Source organism: Catharus ustulatus, chromosome 2 (genome assembly GCF_009819885.2).
Source record: "Catharus ustulatus isolate bCatUst1 chromosome 2, bCatUst1.pri.v2, whole genome shotgun sequence".
NCBI lineage: Eukaryota > Metazoa > Chordata > Aves > Passeriformes > Turdidae > Catharus > Catharus ustulatus.
The window spans coordinates 3,938,083-3,958,023 of record NC_046222.1 but is presented as its reverse complement, the minus strand read 5'-3'; the positions used below and the strand labels follow the sequence as shown (position 1 = coordinate 3,958,023).

The 19,941-nt window shown below is 40.5% G+C and overlaps 1 protein-coding gene across 3 annotated transcripts in view; it reads right to left on the bottom strand.

Annotated features, from left to right (window-relative positions):
• The window catches only part of CRYBG3 (crystallin beta-gamma domain containing 3), a 79,053-nt gene that overhangs the window by 35,644 nt on the left and 23,468 nt on the right, over positions 1 to 19,941 (bottom strand). For all 3 annotated transcript variants that reach the window (XM_033051657.1, XM_033051658.2, XM_033051659.1), the window contains exons 3-6: positions 17,569 to 17,996; positions 2,151 to 6,639; positions 1,111 to 1,158; positions 659 to 774 (exon numbers count right to left, since the gene is read on the bottom strand). In XM_033051657.1, the coding sequence (XP_032907548.1) occupies positions 659 to 774; positions 1,111 to 1,158; positions 2,151 to 6,639; positions 17,569 to 17,996 (5,081 nt within the window). The remainder of the gene's footprint in view (positions 1 to 658; positions 775 to 1,110; positions 1,159 to 2,150; positions 6,640 to 17,568; positions 17,997 to 19,941) is intronic.

The following is a 19,941-nucleotide window of genomic DNA, read 5'->3' as shown; positions in this document are numbered from 1 at the left end:
CTAATAATGGCATTCAGCATTTCCTAGGATGTGAAAGGAATGTATGCAAAACCACACAAGGCTGCCTCAAAACTGCATAAATGTGACATGCCTGGCTGACAGAAACGTTCCCTGGAAGCTCCACCAATTAAATTCCAATGCAACAACGGAGAGACCTGGCCCCAGCTTCCCCAAGCAAATTGGGAACACTTACAAACTTAAAGGTCCTTGTCTATATCCTTCTGCATGCACATTCCTTTCAATGCCACATTAAAACCAGCAGCTGAGAATGTTCATTTGATGGTCCTTTTGCAACAGCTACAGTATAGTGAAACTGGACTGTAAAAAATCCACCTTTTTTTTTAAATACACATATTTCTAGTCATGATTACGGCTGCACTGGCTCAGCATTTCAGGCAAGAGCTCTAAACTCACTTGCAGCTCTATTAGAATCTTTCTGTTTGAAGCCAGCTCCCAGGAGAAACAATTTTTTTTTTTTTGTGCAGCATTTAAAACCCTGGTTTATGGTTTTTCATTGGTATCAGTCTAATTATAAAGCAAGAAAAAGACACTACTGCAGATGGGACATGTATCATAAATAAAAGAAATAAAAATACAAGAGGAACACACATGCAGTCTTTTGGAAAGACTCTCTTTAAATATGACCTGGATTTCTTACCATCCTCTAATTATCCTAAGTACTGTTCCAGTGGGAAAGATCCACGATGAGGCGTCTAGCACATCAGAATGAACTTCTTGTTTACTTTTGTTGCCATAAGTATCATAAATAATAATCTGAAACAATACACAATGCATGCAAATGAGGGCCCATTTCAACATAGAGCACAGTTATTTTTTTCTTGCAATTTGTTTCCACTCAACTGAGAGGCTACACAGTTTCTTCTTTTATGAAACATTCTATTCAATGAAAACAACAACTGCTGAGAAAGAAAGAAAAATTACTAGTGGTAGGATTTTAAGTAATACATTCTACTATTAGCATGAGGAAGCATATGCTATTAATACACAGAAAATTAGACTACCAACTTCAGATGCTTTCCATTCAAAAATTACAGTATAACAAATTATTCCATGTAACAGATTGATTTATGTGACACAAACTCTGCTTACCTTCCCTGGTCTTGGGTTGTATTTGAGACTTGCCCTGTCAATGAGGTTCTGAAATTAAAAGGACATGGCAAACAATTATTAACAACTGCAACAGCAGCACGAAGCACAGGCAGATGATTCTGGGTCCACTATTTCTGTACATGTACACAACTGTCTTTAGTAGAAAAAAACAAGATTTGTTTCACTGCCATTTAGAGTTGGTGTAAATTATTTAACAGAGTCAATCAGCAGAAAGCAACATGCGCTAGAAAGCTGTTATGGAAATTATAACCTTTACAAATGTATTACCCCTTCCCAGCAAACAATAAACTGCATTTATTAACAGGGGAGAGAATAAAATATACATCTAACATGGACTGGAGTATTCCCAAGGAATACTCGAGGAAAGACTTCTTCAGTTACACACTTGGTCTATGTTGCACTTTCAGATTCTAAAGATGGGAAGAACTGTTTCCATACCCTCATTTGCCATTGCTTTAAGCAAACTAAAAAATGAAATGTTAATCTATGGAAGCAGCTATGTTATTTACTTGCTAACTGAGCTATAGTTTGTAGAAGACACTGTGATGAAACAATCAAAGAGCCCAGTAAGCTGATACTTATGTATTTTTTTTGACAAGACAGCTCTATTAATCTCAGAAGGGAAAGACAGAAAGAAAAGAACAATTTTCATATAAAAGGCACTTCCATCATTTCAGGTTGAAATGTCCCTTGCATGGAAAAGTCTGTCTTTTGCTATTATAGAGACATTTTATTATGCATATTTATCTATTTTTACCTTCTGTTCACATATTCTGTTTTACAGTTAAATCACTTTCACCTGTGTACTGAACCAAGATTTTTATCTTTTAAAATTATTTTATCAGATGATTTTTTTTTTAAACTATGGCTTTTAAAAGCCTAATAACTTCTGATAAAAACTTTTTATAACTTTCATGATAAAGACTTAATTAAAAGGTAGCAAGGAGGATAGGGAGGCAGCAACTTTGAATCTGGGCTAATCACTTTGATTAACAGCATTATGTGACATGACATCTTACCGCTGACAATTCTCCCAGTTTGGGCAGGGTGTTGTCTTGAAACCAATGAATCTTTGGCTGCAGCATATCCTGGAGGATGCTTCCAAACCTGGTCCCCTTTTCAGAAGAGCCTTTTCTGGCAGATTTCAAGTACTGGTAGTACACACTTGTAGGAGGTTGTGTTACAGCAGCATCAGCTGCCTCTGGAAATGGTTTATGAGGTGTCTGACTGGGAGAAGACACATCTGGAAACCGTTCTGCTTGCTCCTGTGAGTCAGGCTGTTCTTTTGAAAGAAGAAATGACTGTTCAAGGAAAGATCTACTTTGGTCATTTGATTGAGGGGTTGCTTCAAAATTCCCTCTGCACTGATTGGAAAGGCAGCTGTCTTCTCTCTCAACATCAAGAATATTTTCCTCATATGAAGATTCTTCCTCCTCTTCCTCCACCCCATCCTCCTCGTCCTCCTCCTCTTTGCTGAAGCGAGCAGTGAACTGCAAGCGCTCGGACACGGACTGGAGCAGGGAGAGCACAGAAGTGTGGTCAGAGCAGTCTTTGGAGGCTCCCCCAGGATGGCTTTCTGGAGACACATCCGTGGACAGCAGATCCTCCTGGGAGCTGTCATCCTCATAGATGGGAGACAGAGAGAAAGGATAAACCCTGAAGCGCTTGGCCTCCACGCTCAGGAACGACTCCGAGCCTCGGCTCTCTGCTGCCTCGTTCACCTTGCTGTCCTGCCCATAAAGACAGACTGACTCCTGCTTATTCCTTAATCTGTCACACCTTAGATGATCTGCACCATCTGAAGGCAAATCAGAGGGAGAAAGAGAACCAGTTTGCATCTCCTCAATTGAGACAGGTTTGCTCTCAGTTTGAAGAGCACCTTCGTAAATGATGGTAAAAGAATTGTTTTCCCATTGTTCAATTAGGGGAGAAGAGGCCAAAAGGTCTGTTTGTTCCTTCATGTCATTGCTGCAGTCCAGGCCATTTTCTTCAAGCTGATCATCTCTCTCCATGTCTTGACCCTTCATTTGTGCCTGCTTCAGATTCTCATTATTTTGAGCAAAGCCTGTGTCGAAGCAGCGTTTCCCTTCACTGCCCTCTCCAGGACCAGACAGTTCAGGTACCATGGACTGTGCATCTAATCTAGTACTAACCTCTGCTCCCTCATCTGCCCTTTCTGCTGGCTCCTCTTCACTCTCCACTGCCTTTGAATTTTGTAAGATTGCTTTTACTTGTACAGGTACTTCCTCTGCAGCCTCTTTCCCACTGTGTTCATACAGACTGCTCTCTTCACTGCTTTCCAGAGACATCTGAGGGCTGCTTTTATCTTTGGAGTCACTCTGCAGGCTGATACATTCTTCACCACACATAAAAGATGACAAATTAACATTTACAGCTGGCAGCAGTGTGCACTCTGGCATATTTGTATTATTGCACGAACCTTTTAACTCCAATGGGAAAAGTGTTTCTTCAGTCACAGTAGCATCTGTATCTCTGAAATGTAAAGTTTCATCAGATTTTCTACTTATTCCTGATACTTTGCCACAAATTTCTGCTGCAGCCAGATTGTCACACACCTTTCCATTGTGCCTCTCTTCTGCTGGTGTCAGAAGATCTGATTCTGGCCATGCTAAACTGCCAGAGGGAATAAATCCATTTGTTTGACAAGTAATTGCATTATTTGGTACCTTTTCATCTCTTCGGGGCCAACCTATGCCATTTTCCACACAGTTTGGAAGCAAAGGAGGACCTGAGCAATCTGCCTTTTCACAGTCCACAGACACAGTCTGAGTTTCATCCATCTCTGTTGGTTCCCGAGTGTTGACAGGAAACCTCATATCTAAACTTAAAGTCTTTGGCATTTCAGCCTCAGGTTTAGGCTGAACCTTTCCAGAAAGCTCTTTCCTCTCAGTGCCTGGCTGCTGATGGGATGCCAGCTTTTGTATGGCCGAGTTAATGACCCCATCAACTGTTTCTTTTGCTTTTAGTGCTAGTGCCCTATGTAGGTCAATTTTATCAGGGATGCAAGAGAGTATCTTTTCATCTTGATTATTTGTATCCACTCTTTCATTTCCTGTAAATGAAGATGAGCCTCCTCCACCGGTCTCATTAAAATCTTTTAATGACTGCACAGCTGACTGGATTTCTCCTGCTGCCAGCTGCACACTTTCAGCCCTCTGATAATTTGCAATATCCATATTTATTAAACTATCCTTGCTCCCACAAAGCTGGCAGACACCAAATCCTTCTTTTGCTACTATTTCTTCTGTAGCCAAGTGTATAACCAAGTCCACTATTTCTTCAGCTTTCTTCAGCAAAACAGCAGCATCTGGGAAAGAACATTCTTGTCCCTTCACACTGGTATCTCTCCATCCTTTCTCAGAACAGAGCCCATTTGCCTGGGCAGGTACAGCAGCTTTTTGGCCAGGAGGGGTTTCCAAGGGAGGTGAAGGACCAAGGATCACCTGTCCCACAGTATCCCTGCCCACTGCCTCAGAACAGGCTGACTCGGATGCAGATTCCAAAGATTTCAAGGGACAGATGTGTGATGGCATCGCCTCTGCCAGGACACTGCTGTCAGCCTGCTGTGTGGAGAAGGCCTCATCTGCCCCATCACTAGCTCTGTGACTAGAAGAATTACTGCTCCCCTGAGCAGTGCTGGACATCCCCAAGGCAGAAACAGGAAGGTTGGAGGCTTCTCTGGATACCAGAGGAGGAGAGGTGGGCCTGGAGATGCAAACAACCTCTGCATCTACTCCATCAGCAGAGCCATCAAGCATAGTAGGAGTAATCTCAGCTTCCAGGGAATTTGCTGGGCACAAAGTTCTCAGGTCTCCTGAGTAAAGTGGCTCCTCAGTCATCCTGTTCACTGGGATCATTCTGCCAGACTCTGTAGCTGGAAAAATAAAGCTGTCCTTTTCAGAAGCAGCAATCTGGCCATTTTCAGAGTTAGTGGCAGAAGGCAGCATTTTTCCTTGTTTGTCTGATGAAGAATCAATTACCATGTGTGATAGCCTAAGTTTATTGCTATTTTCCTTCTTGGAAGAAAAATTAATACATCTGTTTTCAGAAACAGGTGGAGATCCAGAACTTAAACCAACATCATCTTTTTCATGGTTGAAAGGAGAATGGTTGGTCAAAGGCTTTCCTTCAGATCTCAAGGCAGAATGAGGAACCACCACAGAGGCAGACTCATGGGTTGGAAGCACTGAGAGCTCATCAAGATTTGTTCTCACACTTTGACACCCATGTGCACATGGTGACACATTGGCAAGGTTTCCCACTGCAGCCTCAGACAAAATCTTAATTGTTTCCTCACTCTCCATTCCTGGACAAGGAAACCCAGTCTGCTGGGTGGCAGTGTCCCTAGAATTCTCCACATGGATTAGCCTGTGACCATTTTGTACATGTGCTGCTTTCCCTGACTCATTCAGTTCTTCATTACAAGTCCCCCCACCCATGACTGTATCTTCATCATGTCCAACAAATGACACTGGAGCAGTTGGACTGCCTGTGGCCAAGCACTTTCCTCCTTTGGATTCCACGCTGAGTGAAGTAGGTATTTGTTCATTACAAGGAAAAAGAACAGCGGCAGAAAAGTTCTGTGCATTTTGCTCTCTTTCCACAGCTGTCACAATTTTCTGTGCATCACCATTTCTTAGGTCACCATCTTTATTGCCACTCCTGGTATGCTGATCTGCTTTCTGCTGAAATGTAGTGGTACTGAAATGAAGCCTCTGGACACCCAAAGTTCGCTCTGAGTGATTATCTACTTGATGATTACAGCAAAATTCTCTCTTCCCCACCTGCATTTCTTCATTAACTGTCTTGTTTTTTGACTTGGGTGAATGTAAACAATCATCCTGTATTTCTTCTGGGGACTCCTTATTACCTGTTTTACTATAATAATTTTCTTTGTCAAAGTTAGAAGTGGCATTTTTGTCTGTGCGAAAGAGAGTTTCTGCTTCTTCTGGCAGTCCATCTTCTTTTCCAACCAAATCATTTGCAGAATTGACTTTAAGGGAATGAGTACTCTGGGAACTGGAATTTGTTAGGATCCCACTGTTTCTAGCACTAAATGGCCATAATGAGTCCAGTGAATAAGTCCTTTTAACTTTTGTTCCAGCTAAAGCAGGTGTATTTCTTAAGTGTAACTCATGGCATGATTCAGTGGATGAATGTGTGGTCTTTGCAGTTCTTTCCTGTTTACTTCTGCCCAAGCAATGCTGAGCTTTACCAGACTGTTTGCTTCCCACTCTAACTTCAGAAGAATTTAATATGTCATCATCTTGGTGATCTTTACCATTTTCTTTTATTAGGCATCCTGATTTCACAGACAGAGTAGTTTGGACTTCTCCATTTTCTTTGACTGTTGAAGCACTTTTGTTCTCAGGACCTTTTTCTCCTTTTCCACTTTCTGATTGATTCCTGAGGAGCTGCCTGATCCTTGCAGAACCACGATACGTTGCGTACGTGACTGCGGGTGCTTCTGGCTTCCGTCGTGTCTGCCTGGAACAAGGATCATCCACATCAGCAAGGACAGACAATAAACTGCTGGTATGATAATAAAGCTTAGCACTAGCTGTAGATGATGTAAAATACAGTTTTACTCCACAGGTTAGCACAAACTATTGATTGTACTCAACACTGCTTTCCTCCTTCTCCTGCTAAATAGAGGTTTGTGTGACCAATGATATGGACACCACCTTTTACCAAAAAAGCCACCCTAAACACTAAGTAAAAAAGTAGATGTAGGCTTAACCAACTTCTATAATTTATTTTGTACCAGACAAGGGAATTACTACTGACAAGTGTCACTGCAAGTCAACTTTTGCAGTGACAGAAACAATTATCCTGTTTTGAAGATGTTTGATCCTTCTAAAGCAGGCCTGCACACTGAAACAAAAGAAAATTTACTGTACTAACACTCATTAAAATATTGAACTGAAATTTAAACTTTTACCAGTAGCTCAACATATTGTTAAGAATCAGGATGAGGAGAAAAAAAAAAACATGCGGGGGAAAAAAAAGTATTCAATAGGGAGTGCTCTTTTGAACCACAGTGTAGTAAGGAAAGAGTTTGAATGGAGAATGGGTAAGAATGAAGACTCTTGGAATCCTGGAGAGAATACCAAAATGGGAAAACTAGAAATGGGACAAGGAATTGGTGGATCTAGCCATTTGTTAGCCTTAAATTTAGCAGCAAAAAACAGTGAATGCAAAAACTAAGAAATGAAAGAATCACCACAGAGGAACTGCGATCCTGCTCCTTCATGACTCTTTCTCATAATACTAAGAATAAGTTCAGAGGCTGTCACTTTCAATTTTCTGAAGAAGCAGTTTTTCTCCTTTCTTAAAACTAGGAGACATCACAAATACTCACCTTTCCTTCAAATGCTTCTCCCTATTTTTCCGCCTGTTAAAGAATTCTTGCAAAAATCAGTCACTGTCAGCTTTTCCATTCTTCACCTTAAGACAAAGTAGATGCTCAGACTAGACTTTAACTCCCCTCTGCCTCAGCCTCCACTGAAACTAAGAAGAAACCCTTTCAAAGTCTGCCCTGTATCTGCTAACACGGTGAATGCTGGAATCAGCAATTCAGCTGTCTGGAAAATTGTCATACTCATTTCAGAATACTCTTTTGGGCAAAAATAACAAACAACAAGAAAGGTGTTGTCAAGGATTTTGATTCCTAACAGAAAAGCATTGCAATATACAAAAATAGCTTAATGGTTTCCAAAAGCTCTTTGCACCTTCCCCCATTTGTTCAATTTGTGTAGAGGTTGTTACAGATCTAGAGCTGAGAACAAATAATTTGAGTGAGAAATAAAAAATAAATTCACTAAGGAAAGTGAAACATTTGAGTGTCATTGAGTAACTGTAGCTTCAAATCTCATCTGTATGGATTCTACTTCTCAAAAGATACATAAGAATATTAAAATGGAACAGAGTCACCAATCTAAAAATAGAGTCTCTCTTCTGTCAAGATTTTAGAGGCCGAGATTCTTACTTCAATATTAATTTTATTTTGAAGAGAGAACTTAATGCTATTTAAAATCACAAGTAGAGAATACACACAGAGTACAAGTGAACTAAATGTGAAATGATTCATATTCATAAACATTAAAGGAGAGATATAAACAGTCATTTATATGCATGTTTTACATTGTCAGGTACCTTTAGGCTAATGCCAAAATACATTAATAAGGGAATTTAGACTTTGCAAGAGCTTGAAAATTCAGTTTCTATTGGGATTAAATTCACTGTCATCTCCACGAAAATCTCAATATAGGGTTTGTTGGCCAGGTATATAAGTCACAGAGGAAATAGGAAAGTCCTGTATAAATAGCACATCTCCTGACTTGCCAAGTTAGATGCCTACATTTAGTCTTCAATAGCACCAGTTTAGTTTCCAGAGATACCAGCAGTGGTAGCTGCTAAACATCACACACTCCATTTGTTAAAATGGCTGACTTGAGGATTCACAACCCTCCAAAGAAACATAAACATTTCTGAGTGAGAAAAACCAAAACACAGGGGAGAAAAGGGTAGTAAAAAACTTATCATTTTCCACAGAAAATTTTATTCGAATTTTCTAAAACTCCAGCGATCCTAAAAATATGTGGGGAACGATCTGTTGAGTTCTGCAGCTGTATGTTTACTCAGCATCATAGTCATACTAAAAATAAGTTTTAAGAATGTAAGACCTGATCATGCTCTTATTAAGAATTAACCTCTCTGAGTAACCTTTCCTGCTTTAAATAATCACTATTAAGCTTTTACAAACTCCAGCAGCTCCTCTATACTTTGGCCAACCTCAGAAATAAAAGTTGGCCTACAAGTGCCCTGAATCCAGAGAAAATTTCTTTAAGAAAACAAGCAGAACACATATCGGCACCATTTCTCAAGAAGAAAAAGACTTTTATGGATTCTTGAACTGTAATGACACGTTTGAAGTGAGCATATAAATGGTATTGCAAGATGCCAAACACTCATTTCAACCAAAACCAAGGCATGACTATGAATAAACAGCTTCACAAGAATTAGCTTTTACTGAGTGTCTTTAATTTCATGGTTGATGTTTCTGTGAGATACACAGTGGGGAGAATTCAGATTTATGTACAAAGATGTCTTGAGAACAAGTATTCCAGAAGAAACCTGGAACTTGCCCTTCCAAGTTGCCTCCCATAGTACCTTTGGATTTTTCATGTGAAATCAGAAATTCTGAAACTCAAAGCATCCAGATATGGGATGAATAGGTAAATTTTACAGAAAGGATGCCAAGGAGAACTCAACATGACTGGGTTCTATATCTACACTGATTTGAGCTACATATCCCCCCCAAACCAATATTTATTGCAGATGGTCAGACAAATAAATGTACTCAGAAGCTTTTTTTTGCCTATGTGGTGACTTTTAAAATTTCTCCCAATTCTTTTTGCTCTCTGTTTGTCTTCTGAGGGAATTTGTGCACAAACCCAATCCTGAGGAGCTCTGGCTCCAGCCCTGCTCCTGCTGCAGAGCCCCAGCCTGTGCCAGTGTCTCCCAACAGCTCTGCTCTCCTGCAGGCTTCATTCCACCAAGACTTGTGTCACTGAGCTCTATTTTCCACCAGAACCAACCTTTCCTCCACAGACAAAGCAACTTCAGGGTCTCTGACCTCTGATAAAAGAATTTGCTGCTCAGCACATTATAAAAAATTTTGCCAGCAGACCTTTTAGCCCTAATGCATTTCCTTTCAGAGCACATAGAAGCATATTCACTCTGAATGCTCCTATGCAACAACAGGACCTTTAAAAAAATGAAAACCCATGTTCCTGTGCAGCACCAGCAACTGAGCTGTAAGTCTTACGAAACAAATTTAGAAGCGGGCTGTGCCACAAAAAAAAAAAAACTTCTGAAAGTGTCACTAGAGTCTTGTTTCATTTCTGATCACCAAAAAAAAAATGTCAGTTCAAAACTTACCTTAAAAACCCTTTGCAAATTTTTTTTTTTTCAGCTCGCGTGAGGATGCAGATGAAAGCCTGATTATACAAAGAATCCAGTGTGCATTCTGTCACATATTTCAAATAGTAGGAGATTCCTTCTTTCCTGTCCTCATAGGAAGCTATTCAATTCCCTATAAAGCCTTAAATCAGTTTCACAAAAGACTTTGACAGCAACAAGAGAGGATGTCAACATGAGTTACGTTAAATTTGTCAAAAGTAGGTGCTCGTAGATATTTCTTCTATTGTGAAAAAGATATAAAAAGTTAAAGGAGTCTAACTCAAGGAGGAGAGGGGAACATGTTCTGACATCTTATATGGCAGTCATCTTGTGCAACTTGCCCAAGTGGCAGTGGTTATAAAACAGTGCTGCTGACTTGGAAGGCCAGAAGCAGGAGAAAACCTGCTACCTTAAATGCCTCAGCCCGGTGCACCCATAAAGAGCACATTGTTTGCATTTCTTCAAGTGTTCACCATTGAGATGGCAATCCTTCCAACCCTGTTTGTACCACACAATAATGCAGAAACCACATAACAATGCAGAAAGCACAGAGCCCTGCACATTTCCCAAAAGTCAGAGGAAGACCACACAGGCTGATGGAGTATCTCAGACCCTGGCAGCACAGTTCATTTGTACAGCAGGGCACTGCTGCCCAGCCTGCCTCTCTCAAAACATGCCATGGCAAAGTTTCCCCTCATAGCTTACTCTTCCAGATATTTTCTCCCCATTCCAGCAGTCTGCTGCTTTTACAAACATATCCATGCATGATTCCCCCATCTCTTCTCACAGACCCCACAGAGGGAGCTACCAGAAGGATCTGCAGGCTGAAAATCACTGATCTAGATTTGGTACTTGTGGCTCCTGGCTACACCTCTCTGACCATATTAAAATCACACTGTTGTCTATTTTAATTTTCTTCCACTTAGCTTTCATTCCACTGTATAGCTAACTAACAGGTTTTTTAAAAAAAATATATTAAAGTCCTTCATCTGGAAACAACTGTCTTTAAGTCACTTAGAAACACCTTCTGGTGGAATCTAGCTTAGCCAGCTGGTTTCTATGCTCATGTAAAATATTGATAAATGAGAAAAATGAAAGGCTTGCTGGAAAAAAGACATTGTGGGCTAACTGAATAGTTGCCATGCACAGCTTAGATGAAAGAATTTCTTTTAGCTAGAGGGGATGGCTTCATGATTTAAATCTGCAGTCTGAAATACTTAGTGTCCTGGGATGTCACACTGTATGTTTGAAAAGGTCAAAAGTTTGATTGAACGAAGTGATTTACACACAGTTGATTCTGCAGGAAATTTCAAAGCTAATGTTCCATAAGGGCAATTAAGAGCCAATGAAAATTTTAATAAAAGCAAACACAGTCTCTGTGACCCTTGCCCTTTAGGGTAGTACTTCTTGATTATCTCCCACATCTGGGAAAACCTATTCTTTGAGTCTGAAGTAAGAGAGAACACATCAGGGGTGACCAAAACCACCAGAGGCTGTGAGATCAAGACCAGCACAAAGGGCCTGGATCACTCCTAGCTCTTCCTTGCCCTATTTCCCCAGCACCTGGCAGCAGCCAGCCCTTCCTACCCCATCCCAGTGGGTACCATCCTCACCTGCTGCCCCTCCCTTTTCCTCTGTCACACTCAGGGATTTGCCCCTCCCAGGCAGCAGGGAAAAGCAGAGCTGCTGCTGCTTCTCAGTGGTGTGCAAGAGCTGGGGACAGCAGCGAGGTCTCCCCTTAGTTTCTCATCTAAAGGCTGAAGAAAGTCACTCCTCTTGGCCTCTTCTGAGATGTAATGAAGAATCAAAGCCAGGGCATCCCTTTACTCTCTTTGAGCAAGATTGTAGCTTCAGGTGTGGCAGGGAAAGCAAAGGGTTTGACTCAGTTGAACACACTGCACAGCTGAACACCAAAAGGTTCAGCAGAGAAGATAATCCAGTGAATTAGTTTTTGACTTAATTTATTTAGTGCAATTTTGCATCACACATCTGTTAAGAATTACTCTTAAAATATAAAGTTTCATTCTTCAGAAACACAAAAGTCTTTGCTTTAGCACCAACAAGAACCTTTCCTTTGGACCATACCCCATCTCTGGGCAGGTAGAGAAATGCTTTGGGGTCTGCATTTCTCCCACATCACAGCCCTGAGAGTGATCAACCTCCACAGCTCACCCAGGAAATCAGGGGCAGGATGATCCCGCTCCTTCCCCTGGACAGCCTTCTGATTTCGGGTGGTATTTGGCTGAACTAGAAGGGTGGAGCTGCCCAGGTAGTTTATGCCCCTCTTAAGTGGCAGCAAGTCACACTCAGCAATGACTCCCTGTCCACCTGAGCACCAGAAACTGAACAACACTGCATTTCCAAGGCCAGCAAGCCAACAAAAGATCAACAAATCAACACCAACAAATGCAGGAGCGACAGCTTCCCCACTCCTCCGCAGGAATTACCTGATGAGACTATTACTTGGAATTAAGTGATGAATTTCTGTTCATTTACTCCTGATTTTCTGCCAAAGGCATCTATAGGGAAAGATGAATGTTGCTGCTACTGACTGAAATCAAAACCTCAATACACAACAATCCATCAGACAAGTAAGGGTTTTGTTATCACCACAAGCCTGCCTCTGACAAGCAGCACAAAGGAGAATTACAAGCTCTGAAACAAACCTATTAAGCAGTATTTTGTAAACCTAAAGGATTTTATCAGATATATTTCTATCACAATAAAAGGGCAGGATTTGCTGACAGTAGCAAGGTGGGAAATGCTAATTGCTAATACAAATATACATCAATTAGATGCACAGCAAAAGGTTTACTTGACTTAAAAATTAATTTAAAAACCCCATTGCCTCACAAAACCCAGTAATGTATAACACAGTAGAACTATAAATGGACTGAAATTTCTTTCTCCTTAGGGCTACCTCCCTTCTGAATGAAACTGCTTGCAATGCTCTCACTAAATTATTATTATTCCTAGTACCTGGCTCTTAGCAGAGTGTGAAATGTAAATGCATGTTTTGAGCATCTGCTTTAGAAATCACTCCCTCCCCTCTTTTACCTACAGTTAGAAAATCCTTGCAGTAGTGGGGTTCAGAGTTCTTTCTTACTTCAAAGTCTACAAGGTTCATGGCATAAGGAAGAAGACAACAGAATCTCAAAGTACTTTGTTGAACTGGTGTATTAGTGTCTTAACCAGGATTATTTAATCAAAACAGTCCAAATAGGTACAATTTTGATTTTTGTCTCTTCAGCCATGTTCAGCAATGCAATAAAGCTCCTCTCCTTGCTGAACTCCAGAACAAGCTGTGCAGTTTCACAAGCACTATTGTTCTGCACAACGCTATTTGCAACATCCACTTATTGTTACTGGGTATTACAGAAAAAAAAAATCTACTGGAAGACACACAAATGGCAAACAGTCAGTAGAACAGATGTGGGTCCTCAGTCTTTGGGGCAGGGGGAAAGGAAAACGCTTCTCAAAGTTTTGTCTCGGTCACCTGCACAAGGTACCACCCATTACCAACACTGGGATTCTTGAGAAGATGGTAGGTATTCACTGCAGGAAGTCCATCCTCAATTTTGAAGCCAAATCATTGACAGGCAATATATGTGTAAGTGGATGAATTTTACATTATAGGAGAGCAAGAATGGGGCAAAACAGGGCAAATTGCATTTGTCACATACTTCATGAAATCATCATCTTTCTCATGTAGACTTTCAGAAATGAGGTGAAGTGCACCCCCAGTGTTCCATGGTTTTATTATTAGAGCTTATTTCATCAGTTAAAGGTTGGCTTTTAACATCATTAAGGAGTGCAAAGGCCAAGGGTAAACATGAAGTTTTCACTTTTACCTTTTATACCTAACTAATCTGTCACAGAAGCTGCCATCTTACCTAAGTAAGAGGGTTTTTCTACACTAAGTAGCAAATATCCTACTTTGCAATTGCTCGATCCACTTCTTTAAGGCAAAGAAACCTTCAACCATCCCAGAGAAATGGAAGACTAAGGGATGAAATAACTGGAGACTTAACCCAGCTTTCCTCACCCATCTTCTGTGCTGCAGCTATTGTCCACAGTAATTTTTGTCTAGAGACTTTGCCAAATTTATCATGGTTTTGTCTTTTGTGCTCCTCCTTCACCACTTGCCACTGTTGGGATTAAAGGAGCAAAAGCCTTTGAGGTACAAATTACCTCTGGGCCAACCAGCTAGGGTGATGGAGGAATAATGTGACCTACACATTTGGTGCCTCAAAAACATGTACTCCACAGACTGAGCTCATGAATTCCACTTTCCTTGGCTCAAGGCCTGGAAAGAGTCATAAGCAAGTGCCAGACCTCCCACTGAGGGCAAAATTAACCTCAGTTTACAGGTCAGAGCACTCTGATATCCTTGTATGTCACCAAATATTGCTATAAGGATATGAGGAGAATGAGGCTGTCTGAGTAGAGGCATCTGAGACCATTTGGTAGGTTTTTAAAATATGAAAGGTTGTTTGGTTTAGGCTTTCTTTTTTATACAACTCTAATGGGGATTATGCAATCTAACAAGCATCCCTCTTCCACTTACCATTGTAACCTCCTCACTAACCACAGACAGTCCCTAACGCAGCATTTCTCTGTAGTTTAGAATTAACAAATTCATTTACTTCTTCCTCATGAGAAAGGAAACTGCTGTAAGATTAATAATGCAGTGGTCACAAGGATTTGTAAAGCTCTCTGCTACATCTTGCCTCTACAGGAAATGCTAAAATTGCAGTTTAATACCACAATCAATGGAATCAATACCTTTGGCTTTAAATGGCTCACTAGCACATCTCGTATGACTTCTAGGACTCAATCACTTTTAGGTCCACATCATCTTTGCTCTTCATGGTTTCCACACCTTCCTGTGCTTTGTGCTTCATATTTTACTCCTTCTTCCCATCATTCCTCATGTGCTTGTAGCACCCACTCCCAAGAAGACTCTTTAGCCAACTGGCAGCAACTGAGAGCATTTTTACAGTTTAGCTATGCTAGTTGAACCCCAGCTAGTTAATACCTAGTAAAAAACCCAGCTAGGACTGGGAAGAATAAACTACACTACAAAAACTAAGAGAGAACAAATCCAGCATAACCACTTCCATAAAAGAAAAAAAACCCAGTTATTCAAACATTTTAGAAAGGTAAACAATGCAAGCCTCTGCTTCCCCACAGTCATTCCAATTTTTCTTTACTAATTGCTTCAGAAGAGCAGTTCGCATTGTGTGGTCAGGCAGAGAAAAACAATTAAAGTTACACAGAGACTGTCTAACTTGTTAGTATCCCAAGCCAAAAAGGGCAGAATTTACACTGCACATTTGAGAATGAGCTTAAAAGGACATAGACTGGTTGGTTTAATGTTTGCTCTAATTTACAACAGTTACAATGAAAAAAAACCCCAATTTTTCTTCCATTTCAAAAAGTTATTTTCCATGGAAAAGCTTCATTCTGTATATAGACCAACCCAATCTTACCTCCAAACTAGCAACACACATTCTTTCATGCTTGCCTAGCCATGAGACACGTGAACTATACTGAAAAAAATCTACACTAGTTTGCAAAGATTATCTAACAACACAGGACAATGTCAAAGGATGGTCAAGTGAAAAATCCAACTGCAACTTCGACTTCAGGAAAACAAAAATAACTCAAAAATTTTTGCACAGAGTAAAGAGATCATTTCAGTGAGGTAACATCCACACTTTCCAAACTCTGCGAACTTTGATAAATGCCTTATTTTATTAATCTAGATTTTTATGAAGAATTCACAAGAAGAAAAAGGGGAAGGAGATGCATCTTACCCTGTAAATTGTGCATACACAGAGAAGGACAAACTACAGAAACAGCAAATAGTTGCAAGAGACTGATGCAGCAACCTGGTCTGTCCAACAGGTTTTAGGGAACACAGTTTGCTCAGGAGCTAGACCAAGTAACATCACGCTCCTGGGCTCTCCAGGGAACAACTAAAGGGAGGAGAACTTTGCTCCTGCATTAATCAAAGCAGTGGTGGTGCTGAGCTGCAGTTTGGAAAAAGCACAGTCAGATGGGTGATACCACGATAAGAGTCTGGGATAAAAACCAGGCAACCACGTCACAGACCAAACCAGAGTGCTCACAAGAACATAACCATTATTACTATTAATTACTGTATTTTGAAGGTGGAAATAAGTTTTAACTTCACCTGAATAGGTACCACATCATCCATTCATATCCTGATCAACCACTGCATTTATAACATAAAGCTTCAAATCATTATTCTGTCAAATAATAGGTAAGGGCAGAGTGCTGGAGACATCCTCAGTATGGAAATGGAATTCAATAAGCAGATATTTTGGCTGTCTCTGACCTCCTACATGGAGATTAAACATTTCACATGCCATCAATAAAGAGACTGAGCACAACTCATATTAATTAAAAAAAAAATTAAAAGAAAAAAAGGTGCTTCTTCTGAGTCCATACTCTCATCCTGCAATGCAAGCAGGAGCACTGTGATAAACTTACTGGTTACTCCCAATCACCACTTCCTGCTTAAATTTGAAATAAATATTCTGGGCCATATTGCAAGCCTGAGTCATCATCACTTGCAGATCCACTGCCCACAAACAAGTCCATGTTCTACACACCCATCAAAAACTGGACAGGTACCACAGGCACACATTCACACCAAACCCCAAATCTATGCTGTGCTGACACACATGTAGCCAAGTTTTCAATATAACAGCTACAAATGATTTTGGAAAAATAATATCCATGTTTATGGCAGTCATAAAAGGTTTTGTAATACACAGTGTGGACCACAGGCAGTGTTTTAACTTCTCTATTTTCGAATACACAATTGGTGCCCTTGCCCCCACTTTTTTTTTTTTAATCTTCTTTTAAAAATACTACAGGACTATAAAGAATGCACTATATGTTTGGGCTAATTGAAATTGAGTGTTTTACATAACCTTCTTTATGTCATAGAAAAACCCCAAAGAAGTAGGGGGAAAAAAATCACATAAGCAAAAATCACCCAGTCAAATAAACTAGGAAAGATAACTGAATAGTGAGAAAACCTTACTTGCAGAAGTAAAATTATTGAACTGCTGAAATACAAGAAGGACAAATATTCAAGCTTTCATATAGGCCATAACCTGGATGGAAACAAGGTCTTTACACTTCCTCTCTTTCTTAACATATTTGTAAATGCCACATCTAGTCAGGAGACTTCTAAAAAACTTTTTTAAAGTTGTATCTTGTTGCAGTTGACTTCTCCCCTTCTAATTTATTTAGGGCAGCTGTTACTGGAGTTTTGCAAAAAGTCAAGCCAGGGACACCCCAACCACCCTTAGAAATGGGAGACATTTCTCATACAGTCAGCAGAGCTTGGTCAGCATAGCTCTGTACACACAAACAAAAATATCAACATATTTAAGAATGAACTATAAAACTTACTTTTCTGTATCTGAGGATTGTTTCCAGTCTCCTTGAAGATTCTGTGTGTTATCTTTCCCAATATTATTTAAGATGGTACCATCTTTATTTACAGAATCCTCTTTTTTCCTAGCTGCAGGCTCTTCAATTTTTGGGTGCTTTGGCTGAATGTCCTTTGGAAAGGTATTTGTGCTCTGTAAATCCTTTTCACATCTCTTGGGTTCATCTTGGAAGGTAGAGGGTTTAGATTCTACCAAAGATGATTTTGTTGCAAGATTAAATAAGCTTCCAAGGAAATGAAAAAAGCCTTCTCGGGGTTGCTTGTCTTTATCTGATGTTTTGGTTCCAGGAGTCAAACTAGGAAGGCTATTAGCCTTTTTCAGTTCCTCTTGGATTTCAGATTTGCTAAGTTCTTCTGTGGAATGGTTCTTCTCTTCATTTGGACAAGCCTAAGATAAATGAAAAAAGCACATAAAGATGATGGTTCCTGTAATTTTCACACATTCCCGAATTCTTTGATTTTAATTTGTGCCTATGCATTGTATTCCTTTCAGGAGATCTGGCATCTAAAAAGGTTATGCCCACTGCATGCTGTCTTCTTTTTTTGTACCAGAGAGGTCCCTATTCCCAAAAAGTAAAAAGGACTAGCACAGGCTAGAATATTCCCAAAGCAGCTGCAGTGGAAAAAAATACAGGACAGATGGCAACAATTGCTTCAACTGGCATAAAAAAAGGGGGGAAGAAGCAAGGAACAGTTATTTCACACTCCAGACTAATCCCCTCACAGAAAGCACAGTTTCACAAACAAACCTCCATGTGCTTGTAAGAACAGTTTTCAGCTTGCAAATCTAGGCAAGAACCATGGCCAAACACAAACACACCACAGCCTTCTGCACTTCCGAAAAACCAAGGAGAATCAAGAAGAGAATTGGGATAAAACAAACTCAACTCACACCCAGAGGTGAATCCTACCTATTATCCTCAGCAACCTGATGTTGAACGCTCTGGCCAGCTCTCCTTCAACTGTTCCCAAATGGATTTGTTGTCTCCCACAGTCTCCAGCCCTCTGTTGCCTGGTTTTCCACACAGCCATAGTCCTGGAGCACCACCCCTACTCCTCTGACCTTGTGAACTGCCTATGAGCCCTATCAGTGAGCTGAAATGAATGAGCACCAAGGCAGGGCTTCACCTCATCCAAACCACACACTCATTTCTTCCCTCAACTCAGCTGAGCATCTACACCCAGAGGCAAGGCAAGCTCTCTTCCTCACCAGTTTATGCCCTTGAATTTCCTCTGTGTCAGCTCCTCTCAGAGTTCCAAGGACTGCTGTCCAAGCTCATGTTACTTCTGTCAAGACCATCTGCCCTAAAGGATGATGCAGCTTCACTGGAAGGCTTCACAAACACCACACACAGCCACTTTTTCAGCTTCACAATCTACAAATGTTTTTTTTTCCCTGCACTGAAGTTTTCTGGGAAGTACCTATCCCCACCATTTATAGTGGGTGCCATGGGTTATTTCTGTTTATTTTATCTTTACAGTACAACCCTTGTAATTTCAATTCCCGATCCAACCCAGTTTATTAACACAGATTAAAGTCAACCCAGCTTTTCTCAAACGAAACCTATCCTGCTGAACAGGAGTGGGAAAGAACACGAACAAAACGTCCTATGCAAATTTTAGTTGTGTCAACAATACATTTGGATAAGAGTAATTGTTTCAAATTGGGCAACACCTACCTCTCCAACTTACACAGAAAGCTACTATTTCCACGAGGTGACCAATTCTATTTCTACTTGAAGTAATCTTAAATAAGCCAGCAGGTTCATTTGCTAATAGGCCATCTAGGATTATGTTAATGATGAAAAAAGTGTTTTAATGAACTCAGCTTCATCCTTGGGGAACAGCAATTTCTTAAGAACTTTCAAGATATATTTAGTGATACTGGAGCAGTGGTCTTTAAACTTCAAGCAACGCTTTTTCACCCTTTAAATACAGAGCAGACGCAATTGCTTAATATTAGAAGATGTACATGTTGAAATTGGAATTGTGTATGTGAGGACAGAAACTGAACAGCACTAATTCGTCCTTGAGAAATCCACACAACCTCCCTTTTCTTTGTACAGGCAAGACACTTGTACAACCACACCGAACTGAGTAAACTTTTAAAAGTGGGCTAAGCCCAAACTCTGGCCTTTTTTCATCCCACCTGTGACAAACCCCACCTGCTCCCCCACATACTGCACTGATCAACAGCTGATGCATCACGAAGTGGTTTAGTCACCCCTGTGGGATCAGAGATTTACCACTTTACATGGCAACTCTACCCAAACCCACCCCTGGAAATGAAGATGCCAACAGTGCAGCTCACAGATGTGCCACAGCTCTGGCTG